The sequence below is a fragment of the Enhydra lutris genome, unplaced genomic scaffold (genome assembly GCF_002288905.1).
Source record: "Enhydra lutris kenyoni isolate GAN:26980312 unplaced genomic scaffold, ASM228890v2 scaffoldscaffold30, whole genome shotgun sequence".
Lineage (NCBI taxonomy): Eukaryota > Metazoa > Chordata > Mammalia > Carnivora > Mustelidae > Enhydra > Enhydra lutris.
The window spans coordinates 10,522,925-10,547,339 of NW_019154114.1; the positions used below are offsets into that span (position 1 = coordinate 10,522,925).

A 24,415-nucleotide genomic window follows, 5' to 3' on the forward strand; every position below is an offset into this window, starting at 1 on the left:
CACAAATACTTCCAAGACATCTATACAAAGATGCTTATGTAGCATCATTTTACCAGTAGGAAGGAGAGGTTAGGAAGGAAGGAAGGAAGGAAGGGAGGGAGGGAGGGAGGGAGGACGGGAGGACAGGAACAACTACAGTGTACAAAACAAGAGTTAACTAAAAATTTATTTATGATTGAACACTATGCAGTAATGAATAAGAATGAGATCCCCTTTTGTGTAAATGTAAAAAACAGAACATTTATGTACATAAATAAATTTACATGAATACAAAATTCTTCTAGAAGAGAAAAATAAAAACACGAGGTCATATAGAACTGTGGAAAAAGTAAGCCAATGATATTTTGAGATTTGAAGAATCCACGGTTGATGTAAATAACTCGTATTAAGGACTATGTGTTATCTTTGTAAATAAAAATTGTTTAACATGTAGCAATCATATTCTACCAGATATTTCATAAACTTCATTCATATCCACTATTTTAATAAAAACTTAACTTTGTTATGTAGGCAAGACAAGTCATCCTCACCTCTATCCCTGCTTTTCTAAACCTGTGAGGAAGTAGTCACATAACTCAGTAAGATGGGTTGGACTCACACCCTGACCTCCTGCCTACCACGTCTGCAAGCTTTCCACTTTAGTCCACAGCCTCTTCTCTAAAGGCAAATCCAAACACTTCATTTAAAAAGATATTCAAATTACCTGTTTGGGGAGGGTCTTTCCTCCACTGATACATGTAACTTCTTGCTCTGCTGAGGTACCTCCTACTTGCTCTGCATAGTCATTTCCAGGAACGGTAAGAGAGGTAATGCACAAAAGAAGACAGAAGTCAGGTATGAGAGGCAAGCAGGAGAGCCTAACTCACCATAGCTTTCCATTTCTAATTGGTAATAATGCTGGAAATTTCCCCAAGTAGTAAAAGTGAATTTATTTTTAAACTTATTTTGGATACTTTCAATATACATGAAAAGTAGACAGAACATTATAATTAACATGCAAGTACTCTCACCCAATTTCAAAACAAATCAGTATTTTGCCCATTTTGTTCTAAGCCCCCACCCACATTATTTTCTTTTGTAATGCTTAATAACTCTCTAAAATGTCACTTCACTTGTAAAAAAATTTTTGTAATACTAGCTGATAAGGATTTTTTTACATAGATACTATCATTACCATATTAACGGAAGTAACAATGATCCCTTCATACTAATATCCACACAGTTCATACTCAGCATTTCCCAGTTGGTTTCAAGTTGCTCTTTACGGCACATTTACTGCAATTGGAATCTAAGCAAGACCTCCACAAGCTTGACTACTGAACCTGTTAGATTTTTTTTTTTCACTCTATTCTCCTTCATTTTCTTTTTCTTAAAGATTATATTTAATTTGTCAGAGAGAGATCACAAACACAGGGAGCAGCAGGCAGAGGGAGAAGCAGGCTCCCCACTGAGCAGGGAGCCCAATGTGGGACTTGATCCCAGGACCCTGGGGTCATGACCTGAGCCAAAGGCAGACACTAAACTGACTGAGCCACCCAGGCATCCCTCCTTCATTCGTTTTTATCCCGTCCTTGTCACTGATTTGTTGGAGGATATCTGGTCATTTGTCTTATGAAATATCCTACATCCCACATCTGATGGACTGCTTCCTTACTTGTTCTATCACCTATGTTTCCTATAAACTGGAGGTTAAATCTGGAGGCTTCAGTAGACTCAATTTTGTCATTTGGCAAGAAGAGGGGCAGCAGGAATATGTCTACGGTTGTTTGCTTCTGACTGCAGCACACGAGGCTCCTACAGGGTTTGGGTGAGATCAGTCTGACTCCTAGACCGATTATTAGGTTCCTCATCAACCTTTCAAAACCTCCATTTAATGGTCAAGGAGGTGATTTTTAATTTTTAGTCATTTTGCTTTTTGAGGTTCAAATGATCCCATCATAGCTTGTGGGAGCTCCTTTAAACTGATTCTTTAAAAAAACAAAAACAAAAAACCCCACAAACTTTTATTGAAGTGGAATATAAATACAGAAAAGTATAATTCTCAGTATCCCACTCAGTGAATTCTCACAAACTGAACTATACAACAGAACATCACCAAAAATCCCAAGAGTGCCTTTTATACCTTATGCCCTCCTTACTTCTTGGGGGTAGAGGGGAGATGATTTGCCCCCACCAAAGGTAACCACCTTAATAAATTCTAGGACCATCTAATGACTTTTGCCCGTTTCTCTATATAAACAGCATGTCAGAGTTATTCAACTTTTCTGTGTCTACTAATTTTACTCTACATTGTTCATAACATTCTTCCAGACTAACATGTCCAGTTGTGGTTCATTTATCTTCACCGCTGTATACTGTTTCATTGTGTAAAAATATCACATTTATCTGTTCTATTGCTGATGGGTATTTGGGTGGTTTCCAGGTTTTTGCCATTACAACGCCATTAGTCTTGCACATTTCTACTGAACAGTATTCCTTTCTTTGGTTACATATATAGAAGTAGAAATGCTGGACCCTAGGCTTTATACATACAGATGAGTTTGTAAAGATACCACCTAAATGACTGTACCAATGTATACTCCCACCAGCAGTGCAAGAGTGATCTGTCTGCTTTATATTCTCTCCAAAATTTAATACTGTCAGTCTTAAATTTTAGCTTTAGTGGTGGATGCCTATTAGTTACCACACTGTGGTTTTAATAATTTCCATTTCCCTGATGACTAATGAAGACTTTTTTATATATTTAGTGGCCATTTGGCTACCCTCCTTTGGCAGTACCTTTTAAAAACTTCTGCCCATTTTTCTGTTAGCCTGTAGAAATTATTTCTATAAACTAGATATAAGCTCTATTCCAAATACATGTATCATGAATGTCTTCTCCAGTCAAGAGGTTCCCATTTCATTCTTCTAATGATGTCTGTTGATGAACACAAGCTCTAAATTAAAATTCACCACCTCTGTCCTTGATCTGTTTGAGAAATCTGGTCATCTGTCCTGTAAAATGTCTACCTCCTGGATTTGACGGATTGCCTCCTCATACTAACTTTTATGTACAGTAAATTTACAGAGTTGTACAACTATCATCACAATCTAATTTGAAAACATTTCTATCATGACCTAAACACTTCTCAAGCCAATTTAGAATCATTTCCCATCTGCACCAGCAGCCACAGGCAAGCACTAATCTACTTTTTCTCTATAGATTTGCCTTTCCTAGCCATTGTATGTAAGTGATATCATAAAGCAGCTACACTGGCGCACTGTCATAAACTGGAAAAGAATTTTCTAATGGAATTTTCTTGTATTGCCTCTAAATTTCAAAGTACTCCTTACTTCTGGGTTTTATCGCATACCTATTCTCCTTATACTAGCGTGGTTTCTTTTTTTACACAAGGTCTCTAATCCACTAATACCTTATTTTTTAGTATGAGGCATGAATCTAGTTTTACTGTTTTCCAGTTAGCAATTCAGTTTTTACAACAGTACTAATTTAGAAGTCTATCTTTTCCCCACTGATCTGAGATATTCCCTTTACAATGTACTAAATTTTCTTTTCTAAGATTTTATTTGAGAGAGAGAGAAAGAGGGTGCATGAATGGGGTGAGGGGCCGAGGGAGAAGCAGACTCCCCACTGAGCAGGGAGCCAGACGTGCGGCTCGACCCCAGAACCCTAGGATCATGACCTGAGCTGAAGACAGATGCTTAACCGACCGAGCCACCCAGGTATCCCCTATACTAAATTCCCATGTATGTTTAGATCTTTTTCTAGATGTTCCGTTATAGAATGTCCCACATTTTAGATTTGAAAGGCTGCATCTTTCAAGTAATATTTACCTTGTTCCTCTACTTCCTGTACTCTGTACAACCTGGTTATTGTATCTAGTCTTAAGAAATTCAGGCTTTTTGGGGGGCAGCAACAGTACTTCCTTAGTGCTATGGATATTTTTCTTTCTTTTTTAAATTTTATCTTGAAGTCATCTCTACATCCAACATGGGGCTCGAACTTACAACCTTGAGGTCAGGAGCTGCATGCTCGCGTGACTGAGCCAGTCAGGCGCCCCTCCGGGTATTTCTGATTGCAAAACATCAAAATGCGTATAAGGTCCGGTGCTGCTAGCCTGGGCCCTCTATTAAAAGGAATGTCATTAACTTTTCAACCTAATGGTTTTTAGGATCCCGCTGATATTTGCTTAGTTACATAATTTCATTAGGAGTCAGGAAATCATGACTTTTTCTTATCATTCCTCTCTGATATTAGCTGGAATTTTTCATTTAAAAAAACTTACCTAATGATAGATGGGAGGAATGAGAGCCAGAGCAAAGAGAATTTTTAGGGCAGTGAAAACATGTATAACCTAGAGGTGAACAGTAAGGTGGACTATGGACTTGGAGTGATTATACTGAGTAACAAATCACCATTCTGGTGATGGGTGCTGACATGAGGAGGCAATGCATGTGCGGAGACATGCCCCTGGGAAACCTCTGAACCTTCGCCATTTTGTTGTGAACCCTAAACTACTCTTTAAAAAAAAAAAAAAAAAAAAGTCTTAACAACAACAACAAAAAACCAACAAACCTCCTTCATCAACTGTTGGGTTTTCCTGAATATAGTTCACATAGGAAAATACAGGATAAATGCTTAATCCTTCACTTACCAGTTTTCAGAGTAATGAGTCAGGGCTCTAGTAACTTAGGATGCTGATAAATGAGGTTTTAAAAAGTACCTAATTATGAATTTATAGGTTTTTCACAATTTTGATGTATTTTAACCTACATATCAATCCATAATCCAAGAATACATATCCATTATTCATTTTGATGTTTATATCATCCCATCTTATGCCACAAGAGGTCCTTTTTAAAGCTGCTCCCATGCCTACAGACACGATGACTCTGTGAGAGATGGCTTCTTTACTTTCTGGCACCATCAAATGACCTAGGTTCACCTTGTTTATCTCCTATCCCGGGTTTGGAAAGCCATTTCTCCAAGAAGCCCTGGTTCCTTTAACTGGGAAAAGACCACAGTCTGGGGTATCAGAGGGTAAGCAGGACATATGCTCTAGTGGTCTCTGCCCACGGCTGCTAAACAAAGTCCTACTTGCACAATATATAACACTATGCTAGGACGTCAAAAGTGGCAGACTAGACAGGGTACCAAATTTACAAAGCGTTTCTTTTAAATAATAGAGGCTTTTCCTTCTCAGATGTCAAACAAAATATAAGAGAATATAAAATGCTGTTATAAAGTGACCAACTTACTGGGTCACAAACCACATTAAATTTCAAGTTCGAGCAAATCCTCTATAAAGGCTTGTGGCCCATGAACGCTCTGTACTAAATAAAGTAGGAATCTCTGGCATCTTGGGCAGGGAAAGGGACACTAGCAAAACACAAATAGAGAGTTCCTCGCTTTCTGGAGGCTAAGCTTCCTGGGTGTCAGCCTCGTGAATCCAAAACCGAATAAAATACTCACCTTCTAAAACGACAGCTCTAGTTTCCTCCGCCTGGACAACAACATCTTCGGCCTCTGTGGAGCTCTCACTGTCAGAACTGGAACTGCTTGAGACCTGCAAGTCTTCAGAGACAGGATTCCTGGTCTCTGAGTCCTGAGAGGTCCTTGGCAAAGGAGGCTGGGTCCGACTCACTTGAAAGTAAGCATCCAATGGTGCTCTCAACCTATGTATGCAGAAAGACAACAGAAGTACAGTACAAGCACAGTCAAATGCCCCACCATCACAAGAAAACTACACAGTAATCTGAAGGTAAATCCTAGTCAATTCAACCCATCTATAGGCCGTTAAATGCTGCTTTGACCACTGAAGCAGAAATAGTAGTTTTAGGCAGATGCTGGCTGGCCTGGATATTCTCTTTTCCACTCAGTTAGTACATTAGCCACACTGGAGGCTGACTCTTGCTAAAAGCAAATTCTACTTTACTGGCTTTCGGCCATGTGTCAGTATCTTTTAAAGGACACAATGCAGCAATTTCTCCACTGGTATTAGGGGGCTGAAAGACAGTGGACAAGAAGAAAAAGGGCTCTGCTGATCAAAAATAGCCTCACAGGGTTCTGCTGTCGCAACAGTGCAGACCACCGTGTTTCGGGGTAAATATGAAGTTTGGCTTCAGTCACCACTGCTTTACCTTACTTTAAAACATTTTCCTTTTAAAGTTTAAAAAATGTCACATTAAGGTTAAAAACACAGCATGATATCCAAAAATAAACTCAGAATGAGAAGACCTGGGAGCAGATTTTAACACTTTAGTTGCTGCTGGCTGGTAGAGTTAACCACACCCACAACCCTTTTGCGGCCGCCCTCACATTTAAGCCAACTGACCACACCCTCTATCCAGCACAGAATGACCTTCAATATTAAAAACCAAAAAGGTGTCCTGTACTTTAGAACATACTACCTAGCTACTAATTACAAAGTACTACTGAAAGGTGATCTACTTCTAAGTTTTAATAATTGTCTTTATAGGGGCACCTGGGTGGCTCAGTGGGCTCAGGTCATGATCTCAGGGTCCTGGGATGGAGCCCCACGTAGGGCTCTCTGCTCAATGGGGAGCCTGCTTCCCCCTCTCTCCCTGCCTGCCTCTCTGCCTGCTTGTGACCTCTCTCTCTAGCAAATAAATAAAAAAAAACTTTAAAAAAATAATAATTGTCTTTATAACATTATATTATGCCCCCCGAGACATCGCTAGAGACCGCTCACACAGAAAAAAATTGATTTCTTGTAGTTTGGAATTTATGGCAAACCAGTGCTTTCAATTAAAAAATGATGACAGAGCAAAGTAAATGTTATCTGGTATCCAACTCAACAGTTGGAGGATTCACATTTGTTTGAAAAAGAAAAAGAAAGAAAGAAATGTGAATAAATTGCAATGAAAAGCAGCAATTGTGAATCCTTTTTTTTAAATGATTTATTTATTTATTTATTTGACAGACAGAGATCACAAGCAGGCAGAGAGGCAGGCAGAGAGAGAGAGGGGGAAGCAGGCTCCCCGATGAGCAGAGAGCCCGATGTGGGGCTCGATCCCAGGACCTGGGATCATGACCTGAGCCAAAGGCAGAGGCTTAACCCACTGAGCCACCCAGGCGCCTCTCTTTCTCTTTTTGAGAGAATACTGAAAACTAGTGTCTTCTTAGAAATTTCTCAACTTACGGGCATGAGGTGAGTGTTTGCCTTCAACTCTGGTCATGATGGAGACCCGTGTCAGGCTCCCTGCTCAGCAGAGAGCCTGCTTCTCTCGCTGCCTCTCAGTGGGTTTGTGCTCGCTCTCTCTCAAATAAATAAATCTTTAAAAGCATATTTTTCTTTGTCAATTTCACCTAGGTCATCTAATTTCTTGTATAAAACTGTTCACAGTATTTCCTTATAATATTGCTTTCTTCTGTAAGACCGACAGTAATGTTCTTTCATTCCTGATTTTATTACTTTGAGTCTTCTCTCTATATCTTGGTCAGTCTACTTAGAAGTTTATCAATTTCGTTGATTTTTCAGAAAAATCAACTTTTGGATTAGTTGGGTTTTCTCTCTTGCTTTTCTAGGTTGTATTTATTTCTGCTCTAACGGTCATTATTTCCTTCTTTCCGCTTGCTTTGAATTTTGGATTTTGGGGCTTTTTTCGTTTCTTTTTCTAGTTCCTTAAACTAGGTTACTGATTTGAGTACTTTCTTCTTCTATTTAAAAGTTTTATTTTTTTATGTGATCTCTACACCCAGTGAGGGGCTCAAACTCATGACCCTGAGATAAAGAGTCAGGTGCTTTACTGACTGAGCCAGCCAGGTGTCGCTACTTTCTTTTTTAGTGTGGTATTGAACAACTATTAATTTCCCTTTAAGCACTGTTTTAGCTGCATCCTGTAAGTTTTGGTATGTTTTCCTTTTCATTCATCTCAAAGCATTTCCTAATTTTTCCTGGGATTTCTTCTTTGGTCTACTGGTTATTTAGGAGTTATGACTTGTGAATTTCCCCAAATTCTTTCTGTTACTTAAGTCCAGAACAGACTTCGTATGATTTCAATACTTTAAATTTAATGAGCCTTGTTCTGTACCTGTATGTTAGCCCTAACATATGATCTGTCCTGGAAAATGTTCCATGTGCACCTGAGAGATAGGTATGTTCTGCTATTGAGTGGAATGTCCCTCAGATGTCTATTAGGCCTAGTAGGTTTATAGTGTTTTCAAGTTTTCTGGTTCCTGACATTCTGTCTAGTTATCCTCATTGTTGAAAACGGGATACTGCTATCTCCTACTATTACTGATGAATTGTCTGTTTCTCCCATCAATTATGACAGTTTTTGCTTCATGTATTTGGGGGCACTGCTGCAGGTATATATAGGTTTGTAATTATTACATATTCTAGATGGATTAACCCTTTTGTAATTATAAAATGTCCTTGACTCTTATAACAATCTTTGTCTGAAAGTCTATTTTGTCTGATATTACTATAGCAACCCCTGCTCTCCTGTGGTTACTGTATGCATGGCCTAGTTTATTCCATCCTTTTACTTTCAAACTATTAATGCCTTTGAATCTAAATTGTGTATCATGCAGACAGTATATAGTTGGATAAAAAAAAAATCTGTGCTGCCGACCTATCCTTTTATTAGAGTGTTTAAACTACTTGCATTTAATTTAAGGCAGGATTTCTACCTACCATTTTGCTGTTTTCCATATGCCTATGTCTTTTTTGTTCGCATAGGAAGGTCTATTCCAAATTCTCATTATAGAAATGTTTAGGGGTGCCTGGCTGGCTCAGTCGGTAAAGTATAGGACTACTGATCTTGGGGTTATGCGCTGGAACCTCAAAGAGGGTGCAGAGATTACTTAAAAAAACCTTTTAAAAAATGTTTATTTCTCCATTATTGCCTTCTTTTGTGTTATTTTCAAGTGCACCATTTTAATTCCCTCGTTTCTTTTTACCACATCTTCTTAAGAGTTATACTTCTATTCCCTCCCCACTTTTGCTGATGATTTTATGTCCATCAACTCAGACCCATAGTTGTTTCTTTATGCTGCTTTTTCTAAATGAGAAAGAAAAAATTATAATAAAAAATACATGTGGGGGTACCTAGGTGGCTCAGTGGGTTAAAGCCTCTGCCTTTGCCTCAGAGGTCATGATCCAGGGTCCTGGGATCAAACCCCGCATAGGGCTCTCTGCTCAGCAGGGAGCCTGCTTCCTCCTCTCTCTCTGCCTGCCTCTCTGCCTACTTGTGATCTCTGTCAAAAAAATAAATAAAATCTTAAAAAAAAAAATACATGTGTATTTTCTATTATATTTGCCTATGTAGTTATCTTTGCTAGTGCTCTTTATTCCTCTTTATGGATTCAATTTATTTATGTCTGGTGTTTTTTTTTGGGGGGGGTGTTTCTTTAATTTTGGCTTGAAGGACCCTCTTTAGTAATTCTTATAGGACAGGTTTCCTCTAAAGAAATTTTGTTCTGTTTTTTTGTTTTTTTTTAAAATCCTAGAATGCCTCGTCGTTCCTTCATTTTTGAGGGATAGTTCTGCTTGACATGGAATTGTTAGCTGAGTTTTTTCCTTTTAATACTCTGAATAGGGGTGCCTGGGTGGCTCAGTCAGTTAAGCATCTGACTCTTGATTTTCGCTCAGGTTGTGATCTCAAGCCCTGTATCTGGCTCCATGCTGGATGTATAAAGTATAAATTATACTGTCTTCACATGCACTCTCTCTAAACAAACAAACAAAAAACCCCAATCAAACAAACCTCTGAACAGGTCATTCAACTGCATTCTGGCCCCATTGTTTGTGATAATAAATCAGCTGTCAACTTTATTGAATATCCTTTGTACAAGGTGAGTCAGTCACTTCTTTATTGCTGATTTCAAGATTCTCTCTTTTTCTATGGTGTTAGCAGTATGATTACGATCCACGTAGCTGTGGATCTCTTTGAATTTATTTTTTAGAGTTTGTTAGGCTTCCTGCAGATTAATGTTTTTCATCAAATTTGGCAAGTTTTTGTCATTTCTTCAAATATCCTTTCTGTCTCTCTCTCCCCTCCCCTGCAAGGACTTCCATTATGCATATGTTGGCATATACTTGATGTTCTACACGTCCTGAGGCTCTGTTCATTACTCTTCATTTTTCCCCATTATCTAGACCAGATAGCCTCAATTCACCTATCTTCATTTTTGCTTCTTGACTCTTCAAAGCCAATTCTTTCTTTTGCCTGTTCAAACTTGATGAGCCCTCTAGTGATTTTTTTCATTTATTGTACTTGTCAACTCAACCATTTCTATTTTGTATATTTTTATAACTTCAATCTCTTTACTGAAATTGTCTATTTGGTGACACACTGTTTTATTTATTTTTTTCTAACCTTTTATTTATTTATTTGACAGAGAAATCACAAGGAGGCAGAGAGGCAGGCAGAGGGAGAGAGGGGGAAGCAGGCTCCCTGCTGAGCAGAGAGCCAACGTGGGGCTGGATCCCAGGACCCTGGGATTATGACCTGAGCTGAAGACAGATGCTTCAACCCACTGAGCCACCCAGGCGCCCCGACACACTGTTTTATACTTTTAGTTCTCTGAATATATTTTAAAAAGTAGATTTAGTCTGTCTGGTAAGTTCAACATCTCGGCTTCTTCATGTAGTTTCTATTTTTTCTTTTTTTCCTATGTGTGGGCCATATTTTCTTTCCACATCTTGTAATTTTTTCTTGAAAACTGGACATTTCAAATCCTACAATGTAGTTAACTCTGGAAATCAGATTTTTCCCCTTTTCAGGGTTTGTTGTTATTGCTATTTCTTATACTTGTTACTTTTTGTTTAGTGACTTTTCTGAAGTGATTCTGTAAGCTCTGCGTTCTTTGTTACATGCAGCCATTAAGTCTACGTGGTTAGCTTAGGGGCTAGTTCATGCCCGGACAGAGATTTGCTTAAAAGCCCAAGATCGGTAAGTCTCCTAGTCTTTGCAGAGTGTGTGACTACATGTGTATGTTGGGGGGACACCTTCAGGAATCAGCCAGGTAAGTGACAATTCTTCCTGATGGTGCAGAACCTCAAGGTCAGCCAGAGTTGAGAAATTAGTGCCTTCTTAGGTCTTTCCTGGGCATGAGCACAGCCATACACAGCCTTAGGCATGTCTGTCACCTTCTAGATTTCCAAGGATATGTCAGACCTTTTCAAAACCCCTATGAAGATCTCATTCCTCAGCTTTTCCTTTTAAGCTTTTTAGTTAGTTTAGTTTGCCCCCATATCAGAGGCTTTCAGCTTCTCCCAGGATAACACCAAACAGAAGAAAGAAAGAGAATTCTCTGGGAATGAAGCTTTGAAGGAGCGCCAATCCCAGTCTACTCCCTCTAGTGGCTGTCAGGCCGCTGGTTTTCACTGTGACTGCAGGCACTTGATTAAACAGTTACGCTGAGCCGAAGAGGGATATGGAACAGGGAATGCCATGAAGCTTACTACTCTTCTGATATTCAGCTATTTTTTAAATACTCACTCCCCGAATCGCTTTAAGCATGTGCTTAATTTCCACAGTTCTGAAAGTTAGTTCTGATCAATTTTGCCAGTTCTTTTAGAGGTCCTCACTCCACCATTTTTTATGTCACTCAGGTTTTCTTTTTTAAAAATGCTAACATGCAAGTTTACCAACTAATTTTGGCAAATGTGTGCTAACAGCAGCTACAGCCACCATGAGAATAGGCACAGAAGAACAGTATCTCCTAAGACCACTTTAATCAAATGAAATCCACACTAAAGTTAGGCTAATAGCTGGCTACTGACATGCATATTGAGCATTCTGCATAGAAACTGGTAAAAAATTAAGTGATTTTCAAAAAACCCCATTCATTAACATTGCTTTAATATAGCAAAAGGCATTTCCAAGGTCAGATGGGGACAAAGGAAAGGGGAGCTACCGTCATCAGAAGGCAGTGCTGGGGTTTCTCTTTGAAGTACAACCTTGAAACCCAAGAAATCTTCCTCTTTCCCTGCACTTATCGTCTCTGAATTAAATACCAGTGTAATAAGCTCTTGACCCTTGCTTACCCTCTGTAGTCCTAGATTCCATTAAGTTCCACGAGAACAGGAACCTGATCTGTCCTGTTCACAATGTATCTCCAAGGCAAAGTTCAGTCTCTCACACAGCGGAGTATTAGAAATATTTGATGGGGGCGCCTGGGTGGCTCAGTGGGTTAAGCCTCTGCCTTCCGCTCAGGTCGTGATCCCAGAATCCTGGAATAAAGCCCCACATCGGGCTCTCTGCTCTGCTGGGAGCCTGCTTCCCCCTCCCTCTCTGCCTGCTTCTCTGCCTACATGTGCTCTCTCTCTGTCAAATAAATAAATAAAATCTTAAAAAAAATTTTTTTTTTGATGAATGAGTAACAACACTAACAGCCAGAATCAAGCAGCCTCAAACAAAGAAACAGGAAAGGAGTTTGTGACCTTGGCTGAGAAGCCTGTTGGGAAAAATTCCTTATTACTCAGCTTCCCCCAACTTTGGCTTCTCAGTGGAGTCTGAGGCAAAAGCTGCTCATCCTCGCCCAGGCTCTCAACACCTGATCCAGAGATAGCCTGTCATGTGAGTAAATGCCAAACACCATAATGACAAATTCATGTTAAGAAATTCAGAAGGTATATGGGATGCCTGGGTGGCTCAGTCAGTTAAGCCTCTGCCTTCAGCTCAGGTCATGATGCCAGGGTCCTGGAATCGAGTCCCACATCGGGCTCCTTGCTTACCAGGGAGCCTGCTTCTCTCTCTGCCTCTGCCTGCCACTTTGCCTGCTTGTGCTCTCTCTCTCTGACAAATAAATAAATAAATAAAATCTCACCAAGAAAAGAAAAGAAATTCAGAAGGTATAATAAGCAATCAGTCCTAGAAAAGCTCCTATTTTTATGTGAATTTAGTGTGGTATTTGCTTCTAACAGTATTTAGGGGGAAAAGTTTTTTTTTTTTTTTTCTTTTTAAAGATTTTATTTGTTTATTTGACACCGAGATCACAAGTAGGCAGAGAGGCAGGCAGAGAGAGAGGTGGAAGCAGGCTCCCTGTCGAGCAGAGAACCCGATGAGGGGCTCGATCCCAGGACCCTGAGATCATGACCTGAACCGAAGGCAGAGGCTTAACCCACTAAGCCACCCAGGCACCGTCGGGGGGGAAAAGTTTTAAATACCACATTTATTTGTGTCCAGAATCCATGCTTTCTCCGCTAAATTGCACAATCCCTGGCCCTTTAGGTTTATTCCCTTTGTAGAAACAAACACAATTATCAAAGAGCTCAGGTGAAATCCTTTCCCATTTATATTCCATAACAGTCCCTGAGCACAGATTCTACATATATCCAGCAGTTTTCTGATTAGAGTTTAGCTTCTGTGTGTAAATTTCTTTTAGGAGAGTCATGCTGACTGTGCCGGCAAGAGACTTTGGTCTCTGTGGCATTTCTTTTCTTTCTTTCTTTTTTTTTTTTTAAAGATTTTATTTATTCACTTGACAGAGATCACAAGTAGGCGCTGAGGTAGGCAGAGAGAGAGAGAGGAGGAGCAGAGAGCCCGACATGGGGCTTGATCCCAGGACCCTGAGATCATGACTTGGGCTGAAGGGAGAGGCCTAAACCACTGAGCCACCCAGATGCCCCTCTGCGGCATTTCTATTTCTCTCTGTAAACTGGCATCTGGTTTTTAAGTGTTACTCTCCTGGGAGTTGGGTTAACACTAGAGTCTCCCACGGAAAGCAATCAAATCTGCCTCAACTGCCCTCCCCCGAATAAGTATATGAACAACCAAGGCTGAGGAATACTATGAAGTCTCCTGGCAGTCGGCCAGTTCCTGGGGACATCACTTTCAACTCAGTCCACAGACTCTGAAAAAGGGTTCCCAAACCGCACTACAAGCTGCCTTCGCCTCTGACACAAACAGATGAAAATTACTCAGCTTTCATAATCAGAGGGAATGACACCTTAAAATAAGGCTAACATGCATCTGAAACTCTTGTCAACACAAAACTAAGCACATCATCCCTGAGAGGTCACATCCAGAAATGGCCAGACTAGAGACTAGATCCACAGGAACAGCAGCAGCCCCCCGCCACACACCCTCACCACCAATACAGTAATCAGCAGAATCCACGGAAAAGGATGCTGAGTCCAGGATCAGAATTCCAGGATCTGGAATCCCATTCCAGAGCTACCCTAGTCAGAACACAAATTATTGCATCAGCTTCCTCATTTGTAAAATATAGTCAATAGATGGCCTAGCTGTGGCTTTTTCTATCATCTCATTATTTTCATAATGTTAAGGAAACAAATGGATGTGACTGAAGCTTCCTCTATCTGCCTGGATAGAAATGAGTCAGATCCAGGCTTCACTACCAACTCAACCTTGTCCCCCGCTGTAGCTATGAGACCCTGAACAAAACCCTTTTTTAGGGTCCAACTTTCCTTCATATATAAAATGAAGATGATGTATTCAATCTGTTTAGACATTATGAAAACATTTAGAAGGCCAATGTGAAATAAAATATTGCAAATAAAGCAGGCGGAAGTTAAAAAACAGGCAAGGCATAACCGGTGGTTATTTTTTATCGTAATCTTGTCAAGGCTTGACAGCTAAGCTCTTCAAAAGGCAAGTTCAAATGAAAAACTATGAAAGAAAATTATTTTCAACTCTGCAACACATTCTCAGGTGAGGAGGGGTGGAATGTTTAACGATTATCTGACCCAGAGTCAGACAAGCTCTAAATTAATTCACATTTTACTTCACAAGGTTTCTCTAAATCCAGCCTGCTTGTCTTCCAAAAGTCTACTGCATCATTACATGGGGTACCAATTAACGATGGATACTGGGTACATGGAGTATGGACTTTTAAGTTAAAAGAATATATATACTTTTTTGATATGCAAATGATTTAAAGAAGAGCCAGCCTCTACAGAAACCACTGCCAACAAACTACCACCTAGTTTTCAAGGCACATCAGTGTAACGTACTCCTTCAGTGACTCTGAAGTAAATAAGACAAGCACTTTTATTTTCATCTGACTTGTGAGGAATTAGGGGTTCAGAAAGGCTACCCGACTTGCCAAAAGTCATAGTGCCAAGCCTCAGCAGCATTAAGGGCATAACCAGGGTTCATGATTCCCCACCTGGCACCAACCCCAAGATTTTAACATATTTTTACCTGGCACTGTCTGTCCTCTGAGACCCTGCGGTTCTTGACCTGCGTGAGGCAGACCCCCTACTCCTCCTTGATCTCACTGGTCCCACACTGTGGTCTGAAGGGGGTCTCAGGAATTCCAGCATGCCATGAAGTCTCTGCAGCCCACTGATGAAGCTGTTCATTGAATCCAATGATGACACCGGGATGGGTTGGTTAACACGAGATTGCTGCCTATGTTCCTCTGAAGCCCCCAGATTAACGTTCTCTACACGATCTTCTCCCAACAGCTCTACTTCCTCTGTCAGGTCAACAGACATCTGTGTAGCAGGTGAGAGCAGGTGCAGTCCCACTTGGCTGCTGGTCCCTCCATCAAGAGCAGGCTGGTGCAGGGGTGGCTCCCTTTGGCTGCTGGCCACTTGGGTAGGTAGAGGCTGGAGCAGGGGTGGCCCCCCTTGGCCACTGACAACTTCAGCAGGAACAGGCTGTTCTGCTACGTGAAGCTCTAATTGCCCATCAAGATGATATTCCATTGCTTCCTGAGCCATCTCTGGAGAAGTAAGATATGTAAAAAGTATCAATAAAAATAGATAAAACATGCCACATAGCTGATACAATCATATCTAAGTCTTCCAGAACTTCTGTTTAAGATCATTTTTGGCAAAACTGAGAATCTTAAAATAAGTAACTAAAATCTTCTCTTTAAGTCAGAAGTGTTTGGTAATCAGTAACTTTTTTCTCCAAAGCAATACTTAAAACTAGTTTTCCAGTTTGTACTTTGAAAACATGACAGCCTGCCATCATAGTACTATCTTCTAAAACAGAAAGACCTATGAAGCAAGGGGATTGATCATTTTTGTGTCTGAAAGTGATCTCCCAGACCTCTAGCAGTTCTTTGTCGTGACCCAAGTACAGGTATTTACCAAAATATATGCTATACTTGACTTTAGCAGGTGCAGACAACATTCATCTTTCACAGCACCAAGTTACAAAGGATAAACAAATAAAGGACGTTTTTACGCTTGCAAAATTAACTCAATACTAACCCAAAATGGAAATTTACCTAATTTCTCCAAAAAAGGCTGATCAAACTTTATTTGCTCTGTCCCTTCTGGTATTTTTGTTTCCCATCTCTAATGCTACTGGTTAGGCCACTTAACAGACATTTATCAAGCACCTGGCATGTCCCCTTCATAGTTTCTTGTCTCTAATTCCACAATGTTAATCCATTCAAGAAATATTTATTAAGCACCTGTGAAGCAGATACCCCACAGAGGTAATGACAGGATAACCGTGTAACAAATTTTACATTCTAGCATATGGGAAAATAAACAAATAAATGTGGAAATTATACATTGTGATATTTGATCTTGGGAGTAGGAGTCAAGGAGCACCATTTTAGGAGCACCTGGGTGGTTCAGTGGGTTAAGCCTCTGCCTTCGGCTCAGGTCATGATCCCAGGGTCCTGGGATCGAGCCCCACAGCATCGGGCTCTCTGCTCAGCAGGGAGCCTGCTTCCACCCACTCTCTCTGCCTGTCTCCCTGCCTACTTGTTATCTCTGTCTGTCAAATAAATAAAAATCTTAAAAAAAAAAAAAAAGAAAAGAAACTCCTTCCTGAAGCCTTTCATGTTAGCGTTCTGCCTCCTCAGCCTTGTCCCATACTTCCGCTCTTCCTGTGCTCCTGGCATCCACCCTGTTTCTCAGTCGCACCAAACCCATGCTCATCAGGGGACCTCTGTACCGATTTCTTTCTGAAACTCTTCCTTGGCTCTTCATATGGCCGCCTTCTTTTAATCCTTAGTGCCTGGGCTCAATTTTCACTCCTTTTTTTTTTTTTTTTTTAAAGATTTTATTTATTTGGCAGAGAGGCAGGCTGAGAGAGAGGGAAGCAGGCTCCCCACTGTACAGAGAGCCCGATTCGGGGCTTGATCCCTGGACCCTGAGATCATGACCTGAGCTGAAGGCAGAGGCCCAACCCACTGAGCCACCCAGGTGCCCCATTTTTCACTCTTTTTGGAAGAGTATCTAAAGTAGTGCTCTCTTTGGGACGCCTGGGTGGCTCAGTCAGTTAAGCATCTGCTTTCAGCTCAGGTCATGATCCGAGCACCCTGCCCAGTGGGGAGTCTGCTTCTCCCTCTGGGCACGCTCTCTCACTCTTCCTGTCTCTCAAATAAATAAATATTTAAAATAAAATAAAACGGTGCTCCTTTTTTTTAATTGTTTTTAAAGATTATTTATTTATTTATTTGACAGAGAGAGAGAGAGAGAGAGAGAGAGATCACAAGCAGGCAGAGAGGCAGGCAGAAAGAGAGGGGGAAGCATGCTCCCCCGAGCAGAGAGCCTGATGAGGGGCTCGATCCCAGGACCCTGGGATCATGTCCTGAGCCAAAGGCAGAGGCCTTAACCCACTGAGCCACCCAGGTGCCCCCAGGAAGGAGTTTCTTGCGCGTCAGGAATGGAGTGCAGGGGCAGCAAGACTGTCAGCAAGCCAACCAGTTCACAGGCTCCTTGTGAGGGTATAAACCGGTGGTCAGAGGCTTGGGCCAGAGTAGTAGCAGGAGGTGGAAAGTAGCAGACAACTTTAAGAACCCCACGCAAAGACATGAGACTTAAAATCACAGGAAAGATTAAATTACTTATGGAACAGAGACAGAAGAAAAGTAGGTCAAGGACTCAAAGCTGAAACATATATTATAAAAGGCCAAGAGTTAATAGAAGAGTACCCGGAACGAAGACTGTGAAGGAGGTGGAAACCTGGGAGAGCAAGGGGTCTTGGAAGGATGTTTCAAGAATGGAATGGTTGTGTGTCTAGTACAGAAGAGTGATCACTACATTTAACAATATGGAAATGACGCAAAGCCTAGAACAGAGCCGTATCTCCAAAGTGATGGGCGAGGAGGCCAGACTGGAGTGGGCCGAGTCAATACAGGGAGTTCGGATGAACATGGTGGGTGAAGCACACTTATCTTTCTCTATTCATTCCTGAAAACCCATGAGCAGGACACATATCCCCAAAGGCATTTAAGAGAAGAAATATTACAAGACAAATTCAAGCAGGGTATGAGATAGGCAATTTTTACTGGAACAGGTAGCTTCTTAGTAGAGCTAAAAAGATCAAACCCAAGTGGCTGCAGAGAGAGGGGACCATATGCTCCCGAGAAGCAAGCTGATTCCCACTGAGGGGACTGCAGAAACTGGGCACCAGAGGACAGTGCTGAAAGATGGCGCTCAAAGAGAGGCCTGGTTGAAAGCCTGTCTCAAGTAAACAAAAGCCAGCCAAACAAACACCTCCTCTGCGGATGCTGTAGAAAATTGGTGGTTTGTGCCAGACAGGCTTAACGCCAGCATGGGTATAGCACAGCAGCGGAAATAAGGAGTTAAATGCAAGTCTACACATGGAACAGTGTGAGACCTTCCAGCTCTTCTCCCCAGCTTTTTCCTCTGCACAAATCCAGGACACAATATTCCGGTTTATACACATTCTCTACCTAAGGCAGGAGATCAGAGGACTGTTTACTAGAGAAAACCAGCTCAAGAATAAAAGATCTATAAATACTGATGTTGTGAATCCCCAATAAAATGGCGGGAGTCTCTGTCCAATCTAATTAACAGTAAAAGCCAACTGGTTGATATGGTTCAGTCACTCATACAGAGGTTCCAACCTACTTTCTGGGGGAAAGAGGGGTCCTCCTTAAAAACAAATAGCCAAGGATCAACTGACACTTGAGCAAACCCTCCAGCATGAGAGACCAAAGCAGACAAGCAGAAGCAACTAGAAGGGAAGAAGGGAAAACAATGCAAGAAAAACTGAAAACAAACAAACAAACAAAACAACAACAACAAAAAACAACCCCCTACAAACTCCCTCAAACTTATAGGAAAAGAATGCTAGGGGGTGCTGAGGGGATGAAAAGGACAAATTAGAAAACAAGAAAGCTCTTGGAAATGAAAAATGATAGCCAAAATAAAATATTTAATAGAAGGATTGGAAGAGGGGTGCCGGGGTGGCTCTGTCAGTTTAGCATCTGCCTTCAGCTCTGGTCATGATCTAGGGGAGTCTGCTTCTCCCTCTCCCTCTGCCTGCTGCTGCCGCCGTGTGTGCGGTCGCACGTGCACATTCGCACACTCACACTCTGTCAAATAAATAAAATCTTTAAAAAAAAAGAGAAGGGACGCCTGGGTGGCTCAGTGGGTTAAGCCTCTGCCTTCGGCTCAGGTCATGATCTCAGGGTCCTGGGATTGAGCCCCACATCGGGCTCTCTGCTCAGCGGGGAGCCTGCTTCTCTCTCTCTCTCTCTGCCTGCCTCTCTGCCTACTTGTGATCTCTCTCTCTGTCAAATGGATAAATAAAATCTTTAAAACAAACAAACAAAAAAAAAGAGTTAGAAGATAAAGTCGAGAAACTCTTCCAGAAAACAGAACTAAAAGAGAGTAAAAAATGGCAATAATAGGGGCGCCTGGGTGGCTCAGTGGGTTAAAGCCTCTGCCTTCGGCTCAGGTCAGGATCCCAGGGTCCTGGAATCAAGCCCCACATCGGGCTCTCTGCTCAGCAGGGAGCCTGCTTCCTCCTCTCTCTCTCTGCCTGCTTCTCTGTCTACTTGTGATCTCTAATAAATAAAAATCTTTAGAAAAAAAAAGAAGGACAATAATAAAATTAAAATGTCAAGCCAGGATATTTAACTGAACTACCAGAAATAGAACTCAAGAAAGTGGAGAAGAAAGTCAAACAAAAAGACTTCACCATAAGCTCACTTCCCATTAAGAACTCCAACACAGTAAACTTTCTTCAAAATTACATCAAACAGAAAAAAGCAGGTTATAAAGGAATCCGCTATAATTCCATTTTCAGGACACTTAACATGCAAAACCGTGTTACTATCTGAACTTCTAAATCATACAATAATAGTACGAAACAAGCCTGGGCATGAAAAATACCAAATTTTTGTAGGAGGAGTTCAGATCCACGTGGGGCTTGAACTACACACACACATACATACATACACACACTTTTATTTCTTTTTAATTATAATTATAGCAAAAAGTCAAGGCCAAGATTTGTTAGATCTAGACGGTGAGTGCATAGGTCTCTCTCTTTTTTAAATCATTCTCTGTACTTTTCATATGGTTAAATACTAGAAAGGAAATTTCTTCCCGTCATGGGTCAGTTCTGATTAGAACAGTAAGGCAGACAGCCAAATGCGACCGAATCATCTCGGCATCCTCCACAGCAACAAGTGCACAGCAGATGCTTGAGTACCTACAGAATTATCCATCATACACCCAGAAAAGAAGCCAAAACTAAAACAACCAGCCAACCAACCACCCCCCAACATCTAGGAACATAGCAACACCGGATAAAGACAGAGATCCCGGAGAGAGAGAACATTTTCATCCTGGCAGAAAGTTAGTTCTGTGCAACAGCGCGGTCTAGAGAGGAGCTTTCGGACCCACCCGGGGAAGTAAGTACATATCCTCCAGCCCCTGGGCTAGCCAGGAGTGATCCGAGCTAAAAAAAAAACAAAACAAAACAAACAAACAAAAAAAAAACTGTTGGCTGGGCACCCCAAGCCTGGAGTAGCCTTGTCCTTGACCTCGGCGTGCCATACAAACGCTATCTTCTCCGTGTGACACCAGAGTGGGCGCCTCAAACGTTAACCTCCCCCTTGTCCTCTTTCCAAGCTTTGTTACTTAGATTAAGGTCCGCACCAGGAGGGACGACGGCCGCCAATCACCAGGATGAGGGGCCGCAGCACCGAGTCGAGCCGACGTCGGTTCAAATCCCCTCTCGGTGCAACTTGTTCCCTTCCAAAACCGGGATAATGAAGTATTTACGTCACAGCGCCGCTGCTAGATAAAGCCGGTTAAGAACGTAAACATTAGGTTCCTCAACGATGGCGCTCAGCGGGAGGGCGCTACTATTTGCACTTGAAGAGCTGGAAGCTGGGATCTCGGGAGAGTCGCCCCGGGCGAACTCGGCTACGGCCTTCGCCACCGCCCCTCGCCCCCACCTCCGCCGCCCGCGCCCAGCAAGACCGAAAGAGCCCGGGTTCGGGCGCCTCAGGCCGGACGTTGGGGCAACCCCTTGCGGTCGAACCTCCTCAGGCGGCCAGATTCCGTGCCCGCCCGCAACTCCCCTTGTGGGGTGTCCCCAGGCCCCGCAGCCAGGGATCAAGCCCGGGAAGTTAGTTATCCCCAAGCCAGATGCCCAAGGCCTGCGCAGAGGAAGCGCCCGCCTTACCTGGGGCCGGGAGGACGCCGTGGGCTCGCAAAGTCGCCACGCTCGCGGCCGTTTTCTGGAAGAACTCCCACAGTCGCGGGCCAACAGTCACTTCCTGAGCAGCTCAAGCGGCCCGCCTGAGTTGCGGGCGCGGCCTGCTCCTATTGGCCAGCGGTCCTAGACAGCGGCCAGTACCCTGGCTTCTTCTTATTTTGGTCTCCCTGATTGAAAAAGCGGCTCTCTCACTGGCTGACCCTTCGTACACTGACTGGGCGGGACCACACAAGGAGGACTCGTACAATTGGTAGAAACCTTTGCCAGTCACCTCGTGCCCAGCCCACAAGGAGAAAAACAAAACCCGCGTTTCACCGCTCTTTATTTGAACTTTCTGGCGGGAGAAAGTTGCACGAAAAAGATCTCTCGGAACATTACGGAGCCTGAGGCGTGGGACGATTGCGTTCCTATACATCCTCCGCTGAGGTTGAAGAACCTCAAAAGAACTTGCCTACAACATCTCTTCAATCCCAAACTATTGCGATAAATTGCCTGCTACTACTATAACTATCGTCACATTACTTGACAGCAAACATTTTTGAAGAATCTCACTGAAAGTCGACATCTCACTTTTGGAGGAAAACCTAGAAAATCTAAACCTCAGGCAGAGATGGCACATTGCCAACATTTTATTTACTCAGCTGTCAATTTTCAGTGGAACTGATGGCATAAATAATTGAAAGTCCTGGGTAATCCAAATATTTTCTCCTCTGAACCTCTTCCCAAAGTCACTGTTAGCATTTGTACTTTTTCTTTTCCTGCCATCTAAGGGACGTGCTACTGAGCCAAAGCTTGGCTAATAGGAGAAACGAAACTTTCTTTTGTAAACAAACAAGTATGTTATGGAATAGAGTGAAAGTCATCTGTATTATATAAATCCTGCATGTTCAATACAGAAAAATTGGAGGATGCAGAGAAACAAAAAAGAAAAATTGTCTCTATCCAGAGAAGTCATTATTAACTTTGCTTAAAATCTTCATCTACCTAAATATAGTGTTTTAATCTTAAAATATATATTGAATTGCTTTCCATGTCAATGCATGCATAGACACATTATCGAATATTGAGTGACTCTTTGAAAAGAATTTAAATAAAAATAGGTAATATATCACATGGTAAAAAAAAATGGACTACAGGAAGGGCTACTTGGTGAGAAGTATACAGAATGTTTCTAAATGATTCTGATATTCATTCATGATCAAATCTAATGGCCATGTTTACTAGCTAGGAGAGAAATAGAATACAGACACAGGCCAGAAATTTACAGTCTGGTCTCCAACTTCCAAAATTATATATAGCTAGAGGGAAAGGTGTTGGCTGTGTTTCATTTTAGGGGTAACATTCCCACCTTTATGGGTGATTACTTGAATACCAGTGTGTCTATTGGCTCATTTGTGAACAGACTAAAAAATAAATGCACTAAGAATCACTTCATAGAAAGTTGTTTGATGGATGTCTTTTTCTTTTTCTCCACCAAAAGATATCACTAATTAGATCTTCTATACTGCATAATAGTAATTAGAAACTGCATGTATAATTTAAAATGCAAAATTTGAAAGAATCATCAAGGTTAAACAAAAGATGCCAAAGAAAATTTTATACTTGCGGAAAGCCGTATCCTCAGACTCTGGGGAAGAAATTAATTTTTCTCTACCATTAGGCATACCATTCATTTATACACTCTCTCATTCAGTCCACAAGTATTCGACAACTATTGCAATCCTGACTGCTCTGTATCAATGTGGTATATAAGACAGAGAAGACCTTAGGACACCTGGATGGCTCAGTTGATTAAGCACCTGCCTTCAGCTTCACTCAGCATGGAGCCTGCTTTTCCCTCTCTCTGCCTGTTGCTCCCCCTCCTTGTGCTCTCTTTTTCTCTCTGACAAATAAATAAATAAAATCTTAAAAAAACAGAGAGAAGAACTTGACCTGATAGAACTTCTATCCTCCATGGGGCACCTGGGTGACTCAGTTGGTTGGGCTTCCAACTCTTGATTTTGGCTCAGGTCATGATCTCTAGGTTGTGGGATCGAGCCCTGCATCAGGCCCTGTGCTGGGCTTGGAGCCTGCTTAAGATTCTCTCTCACCCTCTCCCTCTGCTCCACCCACACCCCCTCATGGGCACCCTCTCTCTCCAAAAAAGAAAAGAAAAAGAATTAGCATCATAAATGATATTTGGAGATAGGAAGGTAGAAACAAAACAAAAAGGTGGGAGTTTCACCCCTAAAAACAGAATAAAGACACAAGCCAAAAAAACAAAACAAAACAAAACAAAACACCCCTCTATCCTCCTAAGGAGAGGCAGATCATAAACCAAAACATAAGTAAGGTAATTTCAAGTAGTATCATAAAAAACAGTAAAACAGAGGGATACGAACGGGAAGTGCTTAGGAAAGCTAGTTTCAATTGAGGGGTTCAAGCAAGGACTCTCTGAGGTGCTGGTATTAGAGCTGACACCTGACTACCTTAGAGAAAAGTTTGAGAAATGGTGTATGGTCTATAAATTACCATAATAAAAAATAGAGTAAGTTAAGTGCTGTGATAGGCATGGTGGCGGCCCAGGTAATGCAACAGGATAGCACTTCAGGACAGGTGGATTCTTTTTTTTTTTAAGATTTTATTTATTTATTTGACAGAGAGAGATCACAAGTAGACAGAGAAGCAGGCAGAGAGAGAGAGGGAAGCAGGCTCCCCGCTGAGCAGAGAGCCCGATGCGGGACTCGATCCCAGGACCCTGAGATCATGACCCGAGCCGAAGGCAGCGGCCCAACACACTGAGCCACCCAGGCGCCCCAGGACAGGTGGATTCTGCCTCTCTTGCCCCAACCACCACTAATATCTACAAGGTGCAGCCCATTTTTTTATCTCACGTATTCCCGTGCTCTCTCTCTTTCTCTAAAACAAAACAAAAACAAAACAAGATGGATTAAAGAATAGAAGAATGCATAGATAGATGGGTAAGTATGTGCTAAATATAGTCTTTAATTATTAATATTAATTACATTAATTTAATATCAATTATTAA

At 41.7% G+C, this 24,415-nt stretch overlaps 1 protein-coding gene across 3 annotated transcripts in view; it reads right to left on the reverse strand.

The window, feature by feature from the left end:
* LOC111152988 (ring finger and WD repeat domain 3) overlaps nt 1-21,426 on the reverse strand; it is a 45,223-nt gene extending 23,797 nt beyond the window's left edge. The window contains exons 1-4 of one of the 3 annotated variants that reach the window (XM_022511780.1): nt 21,355-21,426; nt 15,139-15,664; nt 5,474-5,676; nt 704-774 (exon numbers count right to left, since the gene is read on the reverse strand). In XM_022511780.1, coding sequence (XP_022367488.1) covers nt 704-774; nt 5,474-5,676; nt 15,139-15,662 — 798 coding nt within the window. In that variant the 5' untranslated portion in view covers nt 15,663-15,664; nt 21,355-21,426. Of the gene's footprint in view, nt 1-703; nt 775-5,473; nt 5,677-15,138; nt 15,866-20,822; nt 21,013-21,354 lie in introns of those variants that run through there. The other 2 variants (XM_022511781.1, XM_022511779.1) reach the window with 2 other exon arrangements.
* Nucleotides 21,427-24,415: the final 2,989 nt, after the last annotated feature.